This window comes from Apteryx mantelli, chromosome 19 (assembly GCF_036417845.1).
Source record: "Apteryx mantelli isolate bAptMan1 chromosome 19, bAptMan1.hap1, whole genome shotgun sequence".
NCBI classification, from domain to species: Eukaryota; Metazoa; Chordata; class Aves; order Apterygiformes; family Apterygidae; genus Apteryx; species Apteryx mantelli.
Genome location: NC_089996.1, coordinates 17,849,095 through 17,868,591, shown reverse-complemented (window position 1 = coordinate 17,868,591; position 19,497 = coordinate 17,849,095). Strand labels below are relative to the sequence as shown.

The window sequence follows — 19,497 nt, the reverse complement described above, 5'->3', positions numbered from 1 at the left end:
TTTGCCAGAATGTAGCTTTGCTCAGAAGAACGCTCAAGAGTCACACTCGGTGACAAATTCAGCAAACTCCAAGGTCAATGCTACAGCTAATAGATTGTACAGGATCTCTAGAGGTATCACCAGAGACATAGCGGTGGGATTGAAGAGCAGGTATTATCTTTTGACTTTGGCAATGTATACTGTTCCAGAACTGTTGGAGGGCAGGGGATAGGGGAAGGACTATGTGGACAAGTGGAGAGTGGCTTGAATCATAGAAAGCAATTAAGTTAACTAAATTGGATTCTTAGGGAGCTTCACCAGTGAACATTCTCTATGATGGGCTATGAGAGTGGGATAAGCCTGCATAGAAGACGGTGTCTAGTACGAATGCTGTTCAAACCCTAGTGAACTCTGATGGCTGAGAGTTATAATGACACATGCTGAAGTTGAAACAATATTCAGTCTTTTTTTCGTAAGGGAAATGAATAGTGGACTAATTTACCAAGGACTGTGATATACTCTGCATTGCTTGACCTTTTTAAATTGAGACTGAACATCTTGGAAAAAATCAGTAAAAGTTTATATACTCTGTTAAAAAGGAGATTGAGCAATTAGACAATAATGGATCATGTTGTTTTAAATGGTTTGTTCACTTCTTATGTATGTGATAATTTAAAAATAGTGATTTCTAATGATCTGTTGTAAAAGGAAGGTTTGTCTGTTTTTTAATGGTGACTGTTCCTTTATGAACTTACTGCATCTTGTATTTCCAATTATGTGTTACCACTGGAAAGACTCCCCTCCCCCCCCCCCCCAATGCATGCCTCTTTTGGAGACAGTCTTTAATTTAAAGTTGTTTTATTTTTGTTTATAGCTCTAAGAACAGCAACATAGGTCATCAGTGTGAGGACTATGTGAGCCTGAAACATGTCATGGAAGGAAAACTCCAAGAACTGGAAGGAGAGCTTGCTAGTCAGAAACAGGTATAAAAATATGCAGAAACAATGTTGTGTTAGGGCACCACCTAGCAATCTATCCTTTCTTATTACGATGCTCTGGTTTAAAATAGTTGCATGAGCTTTTATTTTTGCCTTTTTATTTAAATGAATGAGATATGTGATGACAGTTTAGAAAATGCTTTGGACTTCTAGGTATTATTTAGTGCTTGTGTAGTAGCTCTTGCTTTACTTATCTGGCAGCTGCCACTTGTGAGGAACTGTTAAGAATGTGTTTAGTAATCTGAGATTGTGTAAGATTTTAAGTATGTAGATAGCACAGTGCTAAGTTTGTTAACCTTGAAACTTCAGCAAAGGTCAGCATCTAGAAAGCAGAGGCAGCTTTAGGCAAGATGGGTAGATAAATGTACTTTGTGTGTCATACTCCTGATTACAAGGGGTTTTTTTGTTTTGTTTTTTTTCCCTCCCTTCTGCCTCTTATATTGCTATCATCTCATCATAAAAGGATAGTCTGATCAACTGACAGGGAAATCTGAGCTTCAACTGTGATACCTTGGGGGGGGCATTCTACAACCTATATATTGTAAAATCTTAACAACAAAATCTTCCTTCCTTATTTTTATATGAAAATGTATTTATGATACTAAAGTTTTTTTTTAATGTTTTTACATGTCTGTGCTAATCATTACAATTAGAATGGTTAATTTTTGGTCTGTCATCCAAACCAGTATGTATAATATAAATTGGAGAGGTAGGAGATATTGCTATGCAATTACAGCTTGAATCTACTCAACCAAACCTCCCTGCCCTCAAAATGGTAGTCCTACTGAAACAGCCCATCTTCATCTAGGAGTCTGTCACCAACTTGCTTCCCAATGGTAGTTTATGAACCTACCTTAGGGAGTATGAGCACTTTTCACTTGGAAAACACTAGGCAATTGGCTTAACTTAGAAGTTATCTTTGTGTGTGTGGTTAAATTATAATGATAAAACTGATTATCTGCTGTTCCCTGGATATAAGGGCACATCACCTAATGCACACGATTTATGGTAACTTTTCTTTTTCCATTTCCCTTAATCTAGCACACTATATTGCGTCAACTAGCCAAAATCTCCTCCTTTGACTTCTTCTCCTCTTGCTTTTAAGTCTTGGTCATGAATCATCAGTTGCAATCCTGGAAGTAGTATCTCACAAACACCTTTTTTTAATACTTCACCATTTCAACAGCTGTACAGGCAATACAAGAGAGAGTCTTTCCCATAGCTTCCTCTCTCCCAACAGACCTCTTGTCAATTTGCTATCTTCAATATGAAATACAGTGGTATTTTTCAGGCCACTTTTCAGTAAGGCTTTAATTTTTTTAGCTTTTTATTAGGTCTACAAGTATTCCCTTTAAAAGCGTCTTGACTGCAGCCAAAATTCTCCCTACTAATAGCAGTGGATTTTCTTGCTTAACTTGAACAAAAAGCTTAGACTTGGGTCTAAGTTTATAAATTTCTATGATGTACTTTTACCATCTTTCTTGTGTGGTTTGTCAGTGACCATTTTTTGTGCTTTAGTACTGTTTTTATCATAGTCCTGCAAAAGTTCTGCAAAAATAGGGGAAAACAGTGAAATGTTTATCATAATTAATTTCATACACACACACACACACACACACACACACACTTCGGTGTGTTTATAAGAAAGTGGATGTCCTAACTGTTTGTAATAGATTGTACATAAAAAAATCTATATCCCTTTATTTATGTGCTTACAGCATGTACTACTCTTGTCAGCATACTTTTAACTTCTGCTAATACTTGTTATTTTATATTTAAAATCTTACTTAAAATTGTGACAAACAGGGCTAAAATAACTTCATTCTGTTTCTTTTTGGGGAGTCCAAGATAGCCCAAGCCCACTTGCTATCTGCAGATGATATGGCTTGTTTCTAAATAATATGCCTAGTTTAAAAAAACAAAACAAAACAAAAAAACCTCCAACTCTTAGTACTGGAGGGGAGTTGCACTTTCCTGCTCATCTGAGAGTTAAATAAAATACAGATATTTCCATACTGAATAGTCTTTGTACTGCAAACACTAAGATGTCTGTATAGGAATTGAGCTTTAAAGTCTATAAGGTTTTCTTTCAAATAAGTTATTTTTTTCCCTATAGTTATGGAATATGAGCTTATTTTACAGAGGATGCCATTTTGCTGATGTATTTCTTTAAATTCCCCTTTGCTGTACAAGTCATATTAGGGGAACTAGCATAGACCAGATGGTAGGTTTCATTCAGGACATTCTGATCCTCACTAGAGCAGAGAAAAATGGTGCAATGATTTAAAAAAAAAAAAAAAAAAAAAAGTGACAGTACAGTGTTTCTCCATCAGTATTACTGTATTACCATTACCTATCTGTTGCTCCCATTGTAGGAACTGCTAGCTGAATTTGATGCGGAAATGAAAAAGCGAGAACGTGAGTTTCAACAGCAGACAAACAAAATGGGTGACTTAGTTCTGTCCCATGAAGTTAAAGTAAGTTATTTTCAAGCTGTTATGCTTTACTCACAGAGCTGAATGAGTTTCTAATAATCTCAAGTCACTCCTGTGTGAAATACATGAAAAGATGATGCTCCTAATTTTTTTATTTTATTTTTTCTCCCTTCCATGTGTGTTGAACTAGTTGGTTCCAGGACAGCAGGAAGCAGAGGTACTTGCAGTATGCATCTTAACTTCATTCATAGTTACTGTGCTTTTTCCCTACATAAACAAAAAAATTGTCTGGGTCCTTGAAGGGCCTATCTCATTCTTATAAGATTGGTAATAAGGAAATCGCTCTTCCAAAATATGTATTCTCTGCTTGTGCATTCTTCACTGATAGTCAACATTACTTGGAAGACTCTTTGCTTGTTTTACTTGTTTCAGTTGTGATTTGTCTGATGGTATAGTAATTCAACAAACCAAGGTGTTTAGAGGTAAAATTCATGTTAAATCAACTGATAGCACTGGAAAAACCAGACAAGCTTTCAGGAAGACTACTTGTATGCCTAGAAGTTTGTCAGGTTTTTTTCCAGCTGCCTTTTTTTTTTTTTTTTTTTCCCCTCTAATAAAATAAATTACTTCTGACTGCAAACTTTGCCTTGCCAAAGGCTTATTAGGAAATTAAAAGGTTGCCTAGCCATTAGTGGTGTCTGTGGATTCCTGCATATTGAATGCTGACACAGCTGGAGCTTGTTTCTGGATATATTTTTTTTGCTTGTCCTGGTGGGGTTCTCTTTGTTTTGTTTCAAAGATGCTGCTGTAGTAATGGACATAAAGACTTTATCTTACTGCAGTCTTGTCTATAAAGATTGCAAGACCAACTGCTGTTAACTTAGTATGAACAAAGCAACTGCATGTGTACTTATTAAATGTAAACTTACATATGCTATTGCTTACTGTGCAGTATGCAGTATACCTCCGATAGTACTTCAGAAGGAACCTTTAACTGTTGTAATTTTCAGACTTGAGTGCATGGTTAGATATCTGTAATACTGTTTCTGTCTCTAACACTATGTGCAGTTGCATTTGAATGTAATAATTCTCAGTACTCTGAGAGTAGAAGTTTAAATAACAGCAGAGGTTATAACTTATGAGGAGGATGTTTTAAAGTGTTTTTCTTGCACTAAAATTTTCACCATTCAAATTGTTGAATACTTTAAATAAATGAATATAAATTTTGTTTGTTTGTTTGTTTTCCCTGGAGCTGTTGTTAACATTTCAACTGTGTAAGGGCTCTGGACGTCTTTAGAATGAAGTCGTATTGGGGCTAATTAGAATTCTTGAGTCTTATTCTCCTTTTTTTTAAAGGTTAAACTGCTGACCAAAGAACTGGAGGTCCTGAAAGAGGCTGGAATGAAAGCTGCAGAATCACTGCAAAGAGCAGAAACAATTAATTTGAAACTTGAGAAAGAGATCAAATTCAAGGACTGGGAATTTAAAGATTTTGTAGCTGTGAAAGATGCTCGGTATTGTACAAATTTGATTATGATCAAAATTAACTGCCTTTCAACTTTATTCTTCTTCGCATGCTCTTTAATAATAGCAACAGTTTGGGATGTATATAAACTAATTCATCTAGTAATATCCACTGTTGCAACAAAAAGTAACCCTTGCTATGAAATATTTGCTAAGTAGCATGGATTTCAGACAAGTTCTGATGCATTCTGTCTGGATGTATCCTGTCTCACTTTAAAAATAAAATTTTGTCTTAAAAGTTCTAATGGTTCAGTGTTGCCTTCTGCCTTTACTAAAAAAAACAAAAAACAAAAACAACTTTTAAAGGAGGCAAACTTTGAAAGGAATTAGAGATCCATATTGAAAATCTATAATTCAAGACTGGAATTAATTACATACTATGTGACTTGTCTTTTTTAGTTCAATATTGACAGATAGGATGGAATTAATTATTAGGTTTGCATACAACCAGCACTGACTCATAATTTAAATGTCTGAAGGAACTAGCACCATATTTTTTGTGTGTATGCCTCTCAACTTTGGGGAGAAATTAGTGTATAATTTCACTGCTTAACCTGAGAAATTATGATTCCTTAAACAGACTGTGGATATTCTTATTTGAATGGATCTAAGGAATCTGTATAACACTGGTTCAAATTTAAGACTTATTCATAATTCCATTTCCGTTCCTTCTGTTTATGTTTAATCCTTTATATCCCATGGGGGTTTAAGGAAACAGCACCAAGAAATCTTGCAGCAAAGACCTGACTGAAAAATAGTTAGGATGCATGTGTGTTTGGATGCTGGTTTGTTTGTTTTGTTTTTTAATAAAATGAGTACCTTATGGTCTTTCTCCACCCTGAGTTGCCTGAACTTTCCACTCTCTTATTTCTGGCTTCACTGTCCCTTTTTCCTCTTTGCTTCGTGTTCCAGATTTTTATAGCCTCTCCTACTTTTAGGCCCTGATTCTGGGCTTTGAACTGGTATGAACCACAAGCATTTCTGCTGTGTAAACTCCATTTGTCTTTAAGATTTCTGAGACATGCCAGTAATGTGTTGTTACTGAGCCATATAATTTGTTTCAAACATTTAAATCCAAGGAAGGTCATCATATTTAAGAACTTGCTTTGTGTCTACCAAAGTAGTAGTTGTGCATGACCTTTAACAAAGTTTTGAAGAAAACTCAAAGTTTTGGGAAGAAATTTTGAACATCACAATCGTGATTTGAAGCTATTTTCTCATGATTTTATGTGGAAAGATATGTGAGGGCTTCTACTTGAAAAGTAAAATCTTCTACCTTCCTGTAAAAAGGGAAGGTGTGAGTTTGGGACTCTTTGGGACTTCCCTTACTTCTGAAGGAAAACCTCAACTCTATTCATTCTGGTTTCCCTGTGTTGAATGGAGAAAGAGGACTCCCTAATTGTTTTACTGGATTTGACAAGGCAACTCCTGAACTGGAAAGCAGGGTCCCCACATGAGTGGGGGGTAAGAACTGGAGGTGTTAGCTGCTAGCCTCACCTAAATGCTATGAGGGAGGGTTGCATGATGCGTAGGCATCAATAGACAAAGGTAACTTTTGACAGGAACTCAGGTGGCTGGCTGCTGAATGGAGTTTAAGTGCATAGCTGAATAACATGGCAAGCTCTTTTTTAATTTTCTAGTACTGATGTTTAAAAAAAGTTTGTGTATTTTTTTGTTTTGTTGTTTTTTAGGACAGAACAGAAAGAAGGACAGAAACAGAACTGAAGTCTTACCAATATATTTTGGAAAATGCTGAGGGCGTACTCACACATTTAATTTCCACATTGTTAGTTACATAATTGAGCCCTTCTTCCTGACTTTGTAACTTTTAAATGTAATTATCTGGGCTTTGAAGTTTCTAAATCTGTTTTTATTCTTTTCCGAATGCTTGCTGTGTTAGGATACAGGAATTAGAATATCCTTCCAATTGTTTAATTAATGTGAAGAATGTTTTCAGTATGGTATAACAGTATTTTGCATGGAAATAAAGGAGAGGTTCTACTGTTAAAATAGTAGCTATTCTATGAGCTATTTTAAAAACACCTTAATTTTTAAGATGGTTCTGATCCTGTTATTGGGTGAAATACTGTTGTTCTTTGTGCTGAGCACAAACTTAAAGTTCTGTGATAAACTGGAGCTAAACTCTTTGCAGTGGTATAAGAAAGATTCTGCCCCCATCTTGAGTCCATCCAAACACTGGCATTTTGAGTTCAAAAAAAAAAAAAAAAACCTAGCCTGTTCCACTGACAAGCTGAGGTTAATTTCTGTTTGCAGAGCTTCTGACAATGGTTTTCTAAATCTGCTCAAACAAAATTGACGAGAAAGTAAAACAACAGTTTGGAGGGGGAAAAAAACATGCTTTGCGTTGCTTGACACCTCACTTTATTCTGTTTCTCTTCATCTTCTAGACATGAAGTACTAGATCATGCTGCAAAGGAAAAGACTGCAATGCCAGCTTCAGTGAAAGAAGCCCAAGCTGAACAATTACAAAACCTGGAGAAACAGATTAGGGAACTGCAAATGAGACATAAAATTCTGGAAATGGAGCTACATAGGAGAGAACGGAGTCACAGTGCTTGCTTAAGAGAGAAAGATGCCCTTATTGGAAAGTGAGTTCCCTAATTTATCTTGTTTCCTAAGTTCTAATGAAAGTGTACACTGTATTGAGATAGCTGTTTGGTTTAACGTTACCCACTCATCTTCCCACAGTTCTTTATGGGGACCCTTAGCCTGAAAAATGTCTATAGAAGTATTCCTTTCCAGAGCTCTTTGATAACATCAAAGTTGGGATAGTTTTACAAAAACTTCTTTCTCACTTTCCACAAAATATGACAATCAGAAGTGTTTTGGATTTTGGAAATCTCAAACTAGTTTTTAAAATTTGAGAAGTCTTACACAGAGGACTTTATCCTGTCATAGTTGAAGAAGGATCAGTATGCAGCTGTTCATCTAAGAGGTACCTACCCCTGTGCAACATAAAACCCATTTACATCAAATATCTTTTTCCTCTGTGAGGACAAACTGCTTTTGCTTTCCTCATCTTTTTGCCTGCCCTCAACACAGAAGATGTTTGCAAGATACCATGTAGTTGCAGCATGTCCTCTTAGATGTATGTGATGCTGTAATCAAGGAGGTCTCAAATGGATCATTTTTTCCAGTGTCAGTATGTGCAATACTTCACAATACCATGAGTTCCTTAGCGAGCTGGGACAAGGGAATGAGAATGGCAAAGATCTCAACAGCACCTACAAAAGATCATCTTTATTTGGGTGGAAGTTCTTTGTATGTTTAGACTAACTCTTGTATTTAAAAAACTTAGCAGTAGCTTGACTGGAGGTTAATGTAAGAGCTATTTCTGATGTTTATGTCTTTATTACTGATAAGCCTAGATTATGTTATCTCCAAACCTCTGCTTCTTTCAGAGGACTAACTTATGGCTGTGCCAATGCAATTTCATGTCTAATCTTGACATGTCTAAGGTGTCTAAGGGTGTTGAGAAGCATAACCTCTGAAATCTTGTTTCAAGATTCTTTAAAATGCCTGCCTGTCAATACCATTTTAAATAGTGTATCTCTCTCTCTCTCTCTCTCTCTCTCTCTCTCTCTCTCTCTCTCTCTCTCTCTCTCGGAAAGGATTGGTAGTTATTCTGCTTGCACTCTTTAGCCTTCAAGGCAGTAATAATAAATTTTGGTTCCTTTTCTTTTTTTTTTTTTTTTTTTTATGAAAGATGTAGTGCAATGGCTATAAAGGGAGTCTGATAATAAACTTTTTCATCTCCAGTCTAAGGCATATATTTAGAACTTATTCTAAGTAACACTTAATTTCTGAACAAAGCTAAGATTCACTTTTCTAGAATGTAGATGCCTCTGTTGCTTATCTAACATGGATTCCTATTTTGTAAATGCAGAGCAGCAATGTGAACTCTTTCTCAGATGTTTGTTTCGGTTGCTTGGGCTTCAGTCTTCCCAATCCCCTCTTTTTATTTCTTTTTTTTTTTTTCCCTAAAGTTCTCACTTATTATCCTTTGGTAGGGATACTGCTTGCATACAAACCCTTTGAGAAAGGTTCTGTTAAGTATAGGATATGTCCATATGTCTGGTAAAGCGGTGTGTTGCCATATATGTAAAGCTATGACAAATGTAGGTCTAAGTAAACTTATACTGTCTGAAATTGTATATGTATTATTACAACAAAATGTGTAGCAAAATACTGATATGTTTATATAAACATAAGTTATATGATTGACACCAGCAAGAACAGGCTACTCAAAGAATTAGCAAGAGAAGGAGCTGACATAGGAAAGAAAGTAGCTGGAAATCTAGAGAAGCAACAACACACCAGAAGAGAGCTTCCTCCATAGCCAATCTGTAAAGAGGCAACTGCCATTCCAAGAAGGCCATTGGAAACAAATCAAAGAATTGTCTAGGTGGCCTGCCTTTTACACAACTGAAAATGCATGGTTTGCAATATGCATTTGGCTCATGAAAATAAAGTCCCTCTGAGCTTTTAATTTAAAAGACGTTATTGAACAGTTTTACATGCAAGATTGCATCTTATCTTTTGTTTATCAACTTAAGCAAGTATATATTCACATGGGTTTTGTTTTTGTTCTTTTCCTGGATATAGACTTCAAGAAGAACTTGTAACACTAAAAACATGCTGGGATTCTCATCTGATTGAGATTTCTAAACAGTTTGCTTCTAAAGACTTCCAAATTCAATCAATGCATGAAGAAGAGAAGTTGTTGAGGGTACAATTGACCAAGTTCCAGGAAGATACAGAATGGTAAAGAATACTTTGTCGAAAGTGCCCTTTAGAGTCAATCTTAAAATTGCCCTGAAGTCTTAACATTTTTGTGTTGTAAAAGCCTTTGCTCAGTCCTAAGGAAATTGAACCAGTCTTCAAAGCCCTTAAGTTCTGAATATGAGATTTGTCTCATTCTGTGCGCCTCCTAGCCCTCCTCTTTCTTTGGTTTGTTTGCAATTTATGCATATGCAGCAGGCTTTGAGCCTAGCTCTACTCCAGTGATCCAGCAATCTTCTGTTCCTGCTTCCTAGCCCTTTTGTATCCTATTTCCGTTATTAAAAAATCAGAAGCATGCTGTGGATGGTTTTGCTGAGAGCAGTATCTGTTGAAGAGCAGTTTATGCAGCTTGAGCTGAGACAACCTCTGAAGTTGACTCTAAATACCCATACAGATGTACTTTAAGAGACTGCTGAGTTCTCAGTAATTTAAATGCTTCTGTCCAGGAAAATATTTAGATTAGAAATAGAATATAACTGGGTTTTTTTGTGTTTTTTTTTTGTTGTCAAAATAGAACAAGAAAAGAAGAAGAGCACAACAAACAAGGCTGAGTGTTTTTTTGTTTTGTTTTTTGTTTGTTTGTTTTTTAATATCTCAACATTTATTCTGCTGAAATCAACAGTAACACTTTCAGCTTTGTTCTGTTTATCATAGGTGTAAACAACAACTGGCTCCGGCAGCTGAAGGAGAACAGATTCTGGAACAGAGTAAAGCACAAGAAGAACTGGACTGGCGGCAGCACTGTGAGAAAGCTGAAAGAAATCAATATCAGAAATCAGAGGATCTAATGCAAAGCCTGTCTTCAGCAAGCGAGCAGGTCAAAAGATCAAATTAATTCTGTTTGGAAAACATCTGTTGCATAGAGAGTTACAACATTTCTTTCCGTCCTGGTCTTCATCAGGCAATGACTTCAGTCTACTTTCAAAACCCTGTTAAACATTATTTTTTTTATTGTGCTTGGCAGGTCATCAAATGTGGTTTATCATAAACCAGAGTAATTCTCACAGACACTTCTAGCTGCCTTTTTTCCCTTACAGTGAAGTCAAGACAGCCTGAGAGATGCTACTGCGTTTCTTTTGGCACTATAGCAGGAAAAGAGATATCCTCTCAGAGCAGCCACAGGCCAAAGAGACTTTCACAGATCATAATATAGCTTAAATTCTGTCAAGGGAACAATATTAGCCACGGGGGGGAGCTATTTTGTGAAGTGTACTAGCTGCTGTTCCTGAAAAAGGAAATGAAATACAGCATCAACATCTTTTTTTGCCCAGAGACTATTACACTGGTGTTCTGTTTTGCCATTGTCTTCAAAAATGATTCGTAGATATCAATAGGTGTAGCACAGGGATACATCTGAGAGGTGAATCATTATGATCCGTTTCACAGCATGGACTTGAGACAGGGAAGCCAAATTATTTTTCTGTGAAAGAGGTTTTTGACAGAGCCAAAAGGGATATGCATCAGTTATGTACAGTCCCTGTCCTGTGATATAAACTTTTTTTTTCACCTCTTTCCTAGGTTGAAGCTGATCTACAGAAGACAGAATACAGGCTGCATGAAATGGAGACTGTTCTTTCTGCTTTCTCTGAGAGAGAGCAAACAATCCAAGCACTTTGGAGTCATGATATTTTACCTGAAGGAGAGAAACAGGTTAGACAACAATTACTGTCTTGGCTTGGATGGATTCACAATGAGATGACAACCCTAAAGGGCTTGTTTCCGCTGAACTTCTTGTAAGCAGTTCGTTTGAGACACCCTTTTAATTCAAAATACAGACATATGTAGCCTGGAATACATGTAGATTAAGTGTCACAGAATTCATAATGAGTCTGATCCTCTACTTGCTGGCAAAAGGAGCAAACCAGATGTAAGAAAAACGTTGCTCCAAAAAAAGGACAATGCACTGTAGCATTGTGGCACTTCAGAACGGGTAGAACTATTTGCTGGTGTGTTCCTGAGGCTCTGTGTTAGTTGAAATTCAGAGTAGATTTTGAAGTTGTAAAGCTAAAATTTTAATTGAATGCTTTAAAAACAGATAATTCTGGAGATCTACTTGGTCATTCTGGGAGAGCTTTCTTAATTATTTTGGTCATCATATCCCTTATTCTTTCGGCAGAGATGTATTAAGAAAAGACTTTTGTAAAGAATGAAAGTAGAGTGTACTGTGATGCACCCTACTGGGCAGTTGCAGGTTCTCAACAGTAAACTGGTAAGAATATATTATCAGATCTTGCTGATGTGAAAAGCAGTGTTAAGCAAACCTAATGTTTTCTGAATACAGAAAATAGTTTGAAGATACTTCCTGAAAACAACTTTTAAATTAAGATAAAAAGGGACAAAAGTAGACTGGTAGCAAAAACTTCTTATGGAGCAGATTGCTCCAATTTCATCTGAAACTAGACTTGATGCAAAAGCTATATATCTGATCATTCATCTCAGCAAAACCATTTTTGTCTCTGATTTATATGAAAGGACATTGTTTAAAAACAAAACAAGCACCAAAAAAAGTGTTCCGAACTGGAATCTTTTTTCTTTTATTTTTTCTGTACAAAGTGAAATGTAAACAAACAGGGGGAGATTTGTGGTTAAAATTGACAATCCTTGCAAAGTATTCTTCAAACTTCTTCCCAAAGAAACAACAGTGTGTTTGCTTTCCTCTGATTCAGGCTACTGGGGCAAGATAAGTTATAAATACACAGTGCTATCGTATCCTTAGCATACAGGTCCTTTCTTCAAATTGGTCTAGGATCCTGTGAGAGTGCTAGAAATACTATGCAAGTCACATCCTGAAGACTTTAACTGAGCAACAGAGGTGTGAAAAACACCAGCCTGGAAATTCTTCCTTGGAACCGATTCTGAGTATGACTTGGGCCATAGCTGTCTGACTGGGGCATACTAATACCATACAAATGCACAGATAAGGACAGATTGCTTACAGTCATTCTGTGCGATTTTCTGGTCTTCTGTCTAGATCCTTTTCCGCTAGCAAACACCTGGAACAGTTGTATTTCTGGTTCAAACTTCAGTGGCTCACATCTGTGTTGCAGATTGGTGTGGAGTTCTGGGTCCCAAAATTCAGAACATACCTGGGTGATGTACTGGTACCTGCTGCTGCCTTTCTCTTCATGCCTCTTCAACCTCCCTTTCCCCTCACCTCATCTTAATAACCTTGGAGAGACTGTAAAAGCAGAATAGGGATTATTCACATCTTCCAGGTTACCCCTGTACTGTTAAGGGAGGAAAGAGCCACAGGAGAGAGATGGGCTGTAACGCAGTCATTGCCCTTGTGAAAGGGAAACTTAATTTGAAGGCCATTAGATTCCCAGCTTTCAGATCTCACTTCCAGAATAGCCTGATGACTGGGAAATAAGGGGATTGCAAGAAGTGGGGAATGATGGAGAAGACTGAAGAAGGAGTAGTGTTTGAGGCTGTGCAAGGCATAAAGGTTAAGATTTAAATATTTTGCTGACCTGTCCTTTGTACAGGGGCTCATGAATTGCTTTTCCCTCTCAAGAGGCAGGACTGCTGCCTTGCAACAATTTCGGGTTAGGGTTGAATAAAAACAAACATTTGGAACTTTTGGACTCAGCAACATAAGCTAGCAGCATTCAGTACGAATATTCCAAACACATTAGACTGTTTTTCCTTTCTAAAAACATCTCATCTGGGCTGTCTGTAAATCAAGATTCATTTAATGACTGTATTAGTATATATTCCATAATTCCAGGAGTTTCTAATACTTTTGTTCCAAATGGTATCTATGTATCCTACAAGGCTGACAACAAGTGTTTCCAGCAGTTAGAGAGGATTTTATGGAATGGAACCTAAACTTTGCACTCTCTGTTTTGATGAAACCACCATTATAACACACAGTCACTGGTCTAATGCAACCTCTTTAAAAATGTTGAAGTCACTAATACTTTGAAAGAAGAAACAGCAGAAGTAATAATTAATGTCAGGACCCTATCATGTGTTTTTTCAATGATGCATGGATTCTACCAGGAAAAAATTCTGAAGATTGTATTGGAATTTCAAATGATCAGGAAATGTGTTTACCAATTCCTGGGTGTTGGTTGTTGGGTGGGGAGGGGGGTGTTGTCATGTGTTTGTGTGGGGGTTTTTTTTGTTTTCCCTCTCCACCACAGTTGCAATTTTGAAAACTGAGAAAGACGTGAGAGGAAGCGATTCTATATTTGACCTTTTTATTATGTTTTCCTTAAACATATGTTGCCGACTACTGTCAGAAATTGGATGCTGGAGCGGGCAACCTTTGGTAAAACAATTATCAAAGTTTATGATCTAGAACATTTCACATTCTTGTTCTGATTAGAGCATCACCTTATTCACACACAACTTTCTTTCTTCAAGGCTGTTTGCAGCCTATGGAGAAAACATCAAGCAATTCCCCTTCAAAAATTGTTGGACAAGAACAATTCTGGAATGTATTACCCTATAAGCAAGCTACTCATACTTTACGAATATAGATTAGTCTTTCTACAGTAGTTAAAGCAGCTTTGGCAACCTGTTTTGGGCAGACTTTTCAATTTTGGAAGTCTGTAGGACTGACGGTCATCAATTCATACTTTCACCAAGTATAATTCCAGAAGTCAGGCTTCTAATACAGATGTTGTCTTTGTGAAGGCAGAGCTTCAATTGGTATCTGACAAAAGTTCTTTTTATTTTGTCCGCTGTTAGATTATCTTAAGTACTATACATAAGCAACTACTTTTTAAAGAAGGATGTTGCTACTTATTTTATATATGAATAAGTGCTTAGAGGTTTTCTAGATGTTGTCTAGATATATTCCATACCCCTCTTTCCTTTTTCGAGTGTAGCAATGGATGTCCAACCTCTTTATGGTCTCAAACAAATGTCTTCCAATGGTGCAAGAATTTGGCAGGTCAGAAAGGGGATTGCTGTTGAGCAAATGAGTTCTTTTAAGAGATGGGGTATGAGAGGGAGAGACAGAATACTTTAAAGAACAACAGAGATGAGATATAGCCCTCTGTGGCCCTCTTTCTCCCTTTCTGTGCCCTTCCCCGTCTCGGACTCTCAGCATACCACTTTTTTCTTAGGCAAATCCTCAGAATAAACATATTTTTCTTCACTTTCTGTGGTTCTTTTCCAACAATCTGTTTATGGATTGAAAATGTTAAGATCCTCATGTGCAGTGTTGTGGAGAGACTGTGTTGCTCATTAATAAAGGTTGTTATTATTGTGCTGTAATTTTATTTTATAGATATTTCTATATGATGATAAAAGTTCTCTTAACAAAGATTTTCCTCCCTTGGAAGTACAAAAACTTCAGAAGCAGAATGACGACCTTCGGGCTACTATTGCACAAATGAGGAAAGAAATGGAGAGCCTTGATGAGCAGATGCTGCCCTCTTGTCCTCTGACAGAAAACAGACAGCTTGCAGAGCAGACTAACACTGACATAACTACAGAAATCTCAGCACTCACACCTGGTAATGAGGTGGAATGGGATGAAGGTGGTGTTACATAAATGTTACGTGCACCTTTCATGCTCCCCCCCTTAGGGAACAACTCTGGACTTAGAAATCTAAATTCAGTTAAGAAAGCTGAAAATTAAAAACATCTCAATAAGAAATACTTCATAAGAAATGCTTTATAAGAAATAAATCTCAGTAAGTACTTCATAAGAAATACTATAAAAATTTATAAAACATGTATTTTTGAAAGTTTCATACTATATATAATTAAATTGTGTGAGAGTGTGTATATATATATTATATATATACACATAGATATATACACAAACTTTCAAATGCATCCCTTTACTAAATATTGCCATACATTAGTTGGGTGACTAATAGATTTTTAGTATCACTTAAACATTTCAGTATATCATGTCTTATACTTTTTTTTTTTTTCTTTTTTGCATTATCCTTCATGGAAAATGCAAAGAATGTAGTTATATTAGAGCTGAAAGCTGATAACATTAAAGAAAGCTGGTAACATTAAAAAATGAACTACAGAATTTATGTCCGTTACATATGTTGTTATTTTGTAATAAGTTTTCAGAAGTTTGTAAAGTCTGTTTTTGATTGACACTTGTGCAGGCCTGTTTGGAAACAGAAATGGATTTTTTTTTTTTTTTTTGGATAAACATTCTTGTGAATTTTGGAAGTCTGGAGAAAATGGAAAAGGAAACCAACTGTAACTTGGAATAGAATAACCAGCCCCAATCTGTTTTGGTGTAATAATAATAATAAATTAAGCAAGGTATAACTCTTTCAAAGACATCTTTCACCTTTGTAGAAAGGTAACCCTGTTTTTTAGCAGTTTTTACCAGTTATTTAAATTCAGATGGATAGCTGCATTATACATCTTTCTATGCCTCATTTATGTAAACTTTTAACTTCTGATTACCTTGAATTATTCCAGAGCCACCACGAATCATTTTTTATATTTCAGAAAACCAAGATGTATTTGGTGAAAGGTATTTTGTTGTACCAAGTGTTTTGCTGTCCATTAGGTTTCTCTGTTTAAATTTTGCAGCGAGACTAGATCTATGTCCTACCAGCTTGCAGAATTTATTTTAAACTGTCATTTATGCAGCAATGTGAAATCACTAGCTAATTAAGGCTGCAGATACCTTTTTAATAAATAAAAGCCTATTTTACTTTTTAGTTTTGCTAGTAACAAAACATTGATAACCAATTCAAGCAAAAACTCTGTTAAATAAAAAATCATTTAAAGAATGTTCTTTGTCACAGGCAACTAAAGGCCTCTGTTTTTGAAGATTCTATAGTTCAATATGTAAAAGACTTGGAGCTGTGAGAGCTTAGTATTCTCCAAGAAAACCAATGATCTTTGTCAGCTGATAAATATAACTTTTCTGAAATTGATTATGCGTTTTCACTAGGACTTAATTCTTTATTCAATTAAAATAGTCTTTCTGATATTCCTTTAAAAAATGTATGGAGATTATATTCAGTCACTAAAAGAGATGATAATATTAAATCCAAAATTTAAGATAATGGCAGAGTAACTTGGAAGCACACTTCTGATTTCCAGAAAGTCATTTGTTCTTTCCACTGACTTGCCCATGTACACCAAAATGTTCAGATTCAGACTTCCATTTTTACTGGATCTTAAAAATGTTTCAGAATTGACTTCAATTTATTGGTGTGTTTTGTTTTGTTTTGTTTTCAACTGTGATTGAAAAGCTACTATATCTTAACTATTCTTGTTATACTGAGTATTGCCAGTTTCCTGAGAATGATTAAATAATGCAGCATTAGAAGAAGTAAAAACTTTTGTCTGTGTGCTCCCTACCCATAAGTTGAACTTTTCAACATGTCTTATGTAATCACTTCTGCATTTTGTAGCTGAATGATGTTTGCGTGTTGTGAGGTTGTAGTACCTTCTATATTTCTTCAGCTCTGCTTAAAGTATATCTACTGAAATGATATGCCTGTGTATTAATGAGACTAAGTTCTGATGCAGCTGTTGCTATGAAACGCTAGACTATATATATATATACACACACACACATATATACACTCATGTTATACTCCTCTTTTCTTTTAGGTTCATCATGTACAGACAAAGTTTCCACTAGAACTACTTTAAACAATATCAAAGTGAGCTCAACTAACTTGGATTTAATAGTAAAGCCACACAAAGAAAAGGTATGAAAGTGTTTAAACTACCTAAGATGTGTGTGCGATTACATAAATATAATATTGCTTTTGTTTAAATATTAAAAATGTGGAGCCGTATACTCCTGTATGGTCAGTTAGTAATGAGTGCAAGTTAGATGAGAGCCAGCAGTGATTTTTCAGCCAAATTTATGCTCCTTCTGCCTAGGGAATAACACACATGCTTGCTCTCACTCTCTCTCTCTCTTATCCCCCCCCCCTTTTGGAAATATGTGAATTATTGTGTATCAACTCTTTGAGCTTTTCCTTGTAAATCCGTCTTTTAGGTGCGCATGTACTGAAAATCTTTCAGTATGCCTGTAATGAGGTGAGTACAGATGATGATGTAGGTATTGTGTCACTATTGGACTGTGAGAGAAGTTACCAGGAAGCTTTAATTTGACATAGATATGCAATAGAAATACAAATCAAGGCATACATATGTCATAGATATGCAAATGAGGTTGTATTCCCTTTTTATTTTATGGAAATATGAATCTGAGTCACATCTGATGCTGCCTATTTTTTCTCTTTCCAAATTTCCTTTGCAGCCTCTTCCCTTTCTCCCCTTTATTTTTACCTCAGGTAAAGAACAGGGGAAGTTGTACATATTTAAATTAATGCTCCTTTAGGAAATTGACATAACATTTTCACCAAATAAGTGTAACAAAACTTAACTATCATATGTACACTGGATGGTACTTAATTTATGTTTTTTTCTGTAAAGAACCTCTGATTGCCTGGCTTGCTGAGCTCTGTTGTGCAGGGCCCTCTCTAGGGGCAGCATGGCTGCACCTGCGGGGGCAGCACAGCCCAGCAGCCACTGGAGCCCCACTCCTCTGTTCCCTGTCCCTCATCTGCGGGACAGGCGACCGTGAGTAACTCCGTTGTGTATGATTTGGAGAAATAACTGAATGCTAGCAGCTGTTTGGAGCTCTTACCACCCAAGAATTCAAAACTCATTAGCTCTAGGAGCATTTTTGTTCAGCTCTATGTTTACAGATGTAATTCCTATTGTGTTATTTTAAAGGTAGGAACAATATTGGCCATATATAGTGAGACAGTTGCATCTCATGGTAAAAATGCTAAAAAACGAATTGAAAGCTGAGACAAATGTCTAATACTATCTAAGGAATATGTTTCTATACGTTCTTCCTGTTCCAGAGAGTTCATGATGTAGTAAAAAGAGCCTAGAATAAAATAGGTTAAAATACAGTTGAAAAAATAAAATTTCTAACTTTAAAGTCATCCATAAAATCTACTGTCTGTGTTATGTTTTAACTTTTCTAAGTGTTAAGACTTGCTGCTAATCTAAGTTCAAGAAAATGGAAATAGTAACTAAATAATAAAAAATGACAGATTACATTAAAAGGTAATAGCTTTAAGAACTGAAAAAATATCAATTTTTAAGTAAAACCTTGGAGCCCAGGGAAGCTTGTGTGAAAACATGCACAACCCACCCTAAACAGCTAACCTTTAATCTTAATTGTATCTTTTGTTGAATACATAAAGAGTTTTGTTTGTTCCTGCTGTGAAATTACATGTAGCAAATATGCCAGTATAGACCTACAAACCTGCAAGCTGTCACCTGAAACAAATTCCTCTGTAATTGCTTTTATGAAAAACTCAGTAGAAACACAAGTTTAAGGAAAAGGTATTTCTGCCCTTGCCCTGTGGTGTACTTCTGCCTTTTGGCACAAGGGGGATGGTACATAGCATGACAGCCAGTGGCACCATAATTGGACATGACCCTGACCTCTCCTTATGTTGAGCCTCAGTGCTTTAATTTCACCATCAGTATGATGAGGTTAGAATGTAATAATTTGCAGCTTCTTACGTTGATTGCTTTGATACAAATTGCTGTATGTACACCTAGGTGGTGATCTCTTTTTCTTTCACTGTGGTCCCTTCATATTTTTACATATTCTAGCCCTGCCCTTATTTCTCCACCCTCCTCCCCCATAATGTTTGTGGACCTGTGTGCTTTCTGTGTATGCTCTCAAGGTTCTCCCCTTTTGTAGTAGAACTATCCAAAAGGAATAAAAGAATGTTTGGGAGTCACATGATGCCATAAGGCTTCTTCCCTCCCTC

The 19,497-nt window shown here is 36.2% G+C and overlaps 1 protein-coding gene across 1 annotated transcript in view; it reads left to right on the top strand.

Moving 5' to 3' along the window:
• The window catches only part of CCDC57 (coiled-coil domain containing 57), a 43,393-nt gene that overhangs the window by 5,528 nt on the left and 18,368 nt on the right, over nucleotides 1-19,497 (top strand). Inside the window, exons 2-11 of the mRNA XM_067308644.1 lie at nucleotides 854-962; nucleotides 3,353-3,454; nucleotides 4,769-4,962; nucleotides 5,408-5,421; nucleotides 7,359-7,545; nucleotides 9,563-9,721; nucleotides 10,394-10,556; nucleotides 11,258-11,389; nucleotides 14,979-15,207; nucleotides 17,297-17,397. Of these exons, the coding sequence (XP_067164745.1) occupies nucleotides 854-962; nucleotides 3,353-3,454; nucleotides 4,769-4,962; nucleotides 5,408-5,421; nucleotides 7,359-7,545; nucleotides 9,563-9,721; nucleotides 10,394-10,556; nucleotides 11,258-11,389; nucleotides 14,979-15,207; nucleotides 17,297-17,397 (1,390 nt within the window). The remainder of the gene's footprint in view (nucleotides 1-853; nucleotides 963-3,352; nucleotides 3,455-4,768; nucleotides 4,963-5,407; nucleotides 5,422-7,358; nucleotides 7,546-9,562; nucleotides 9,722-10,393; nucleotides 10,557-11,257; nucleotides 11,390-14,978; nucleotides 15,208-17,296; nucleotides 17,398-19,497) is intronic.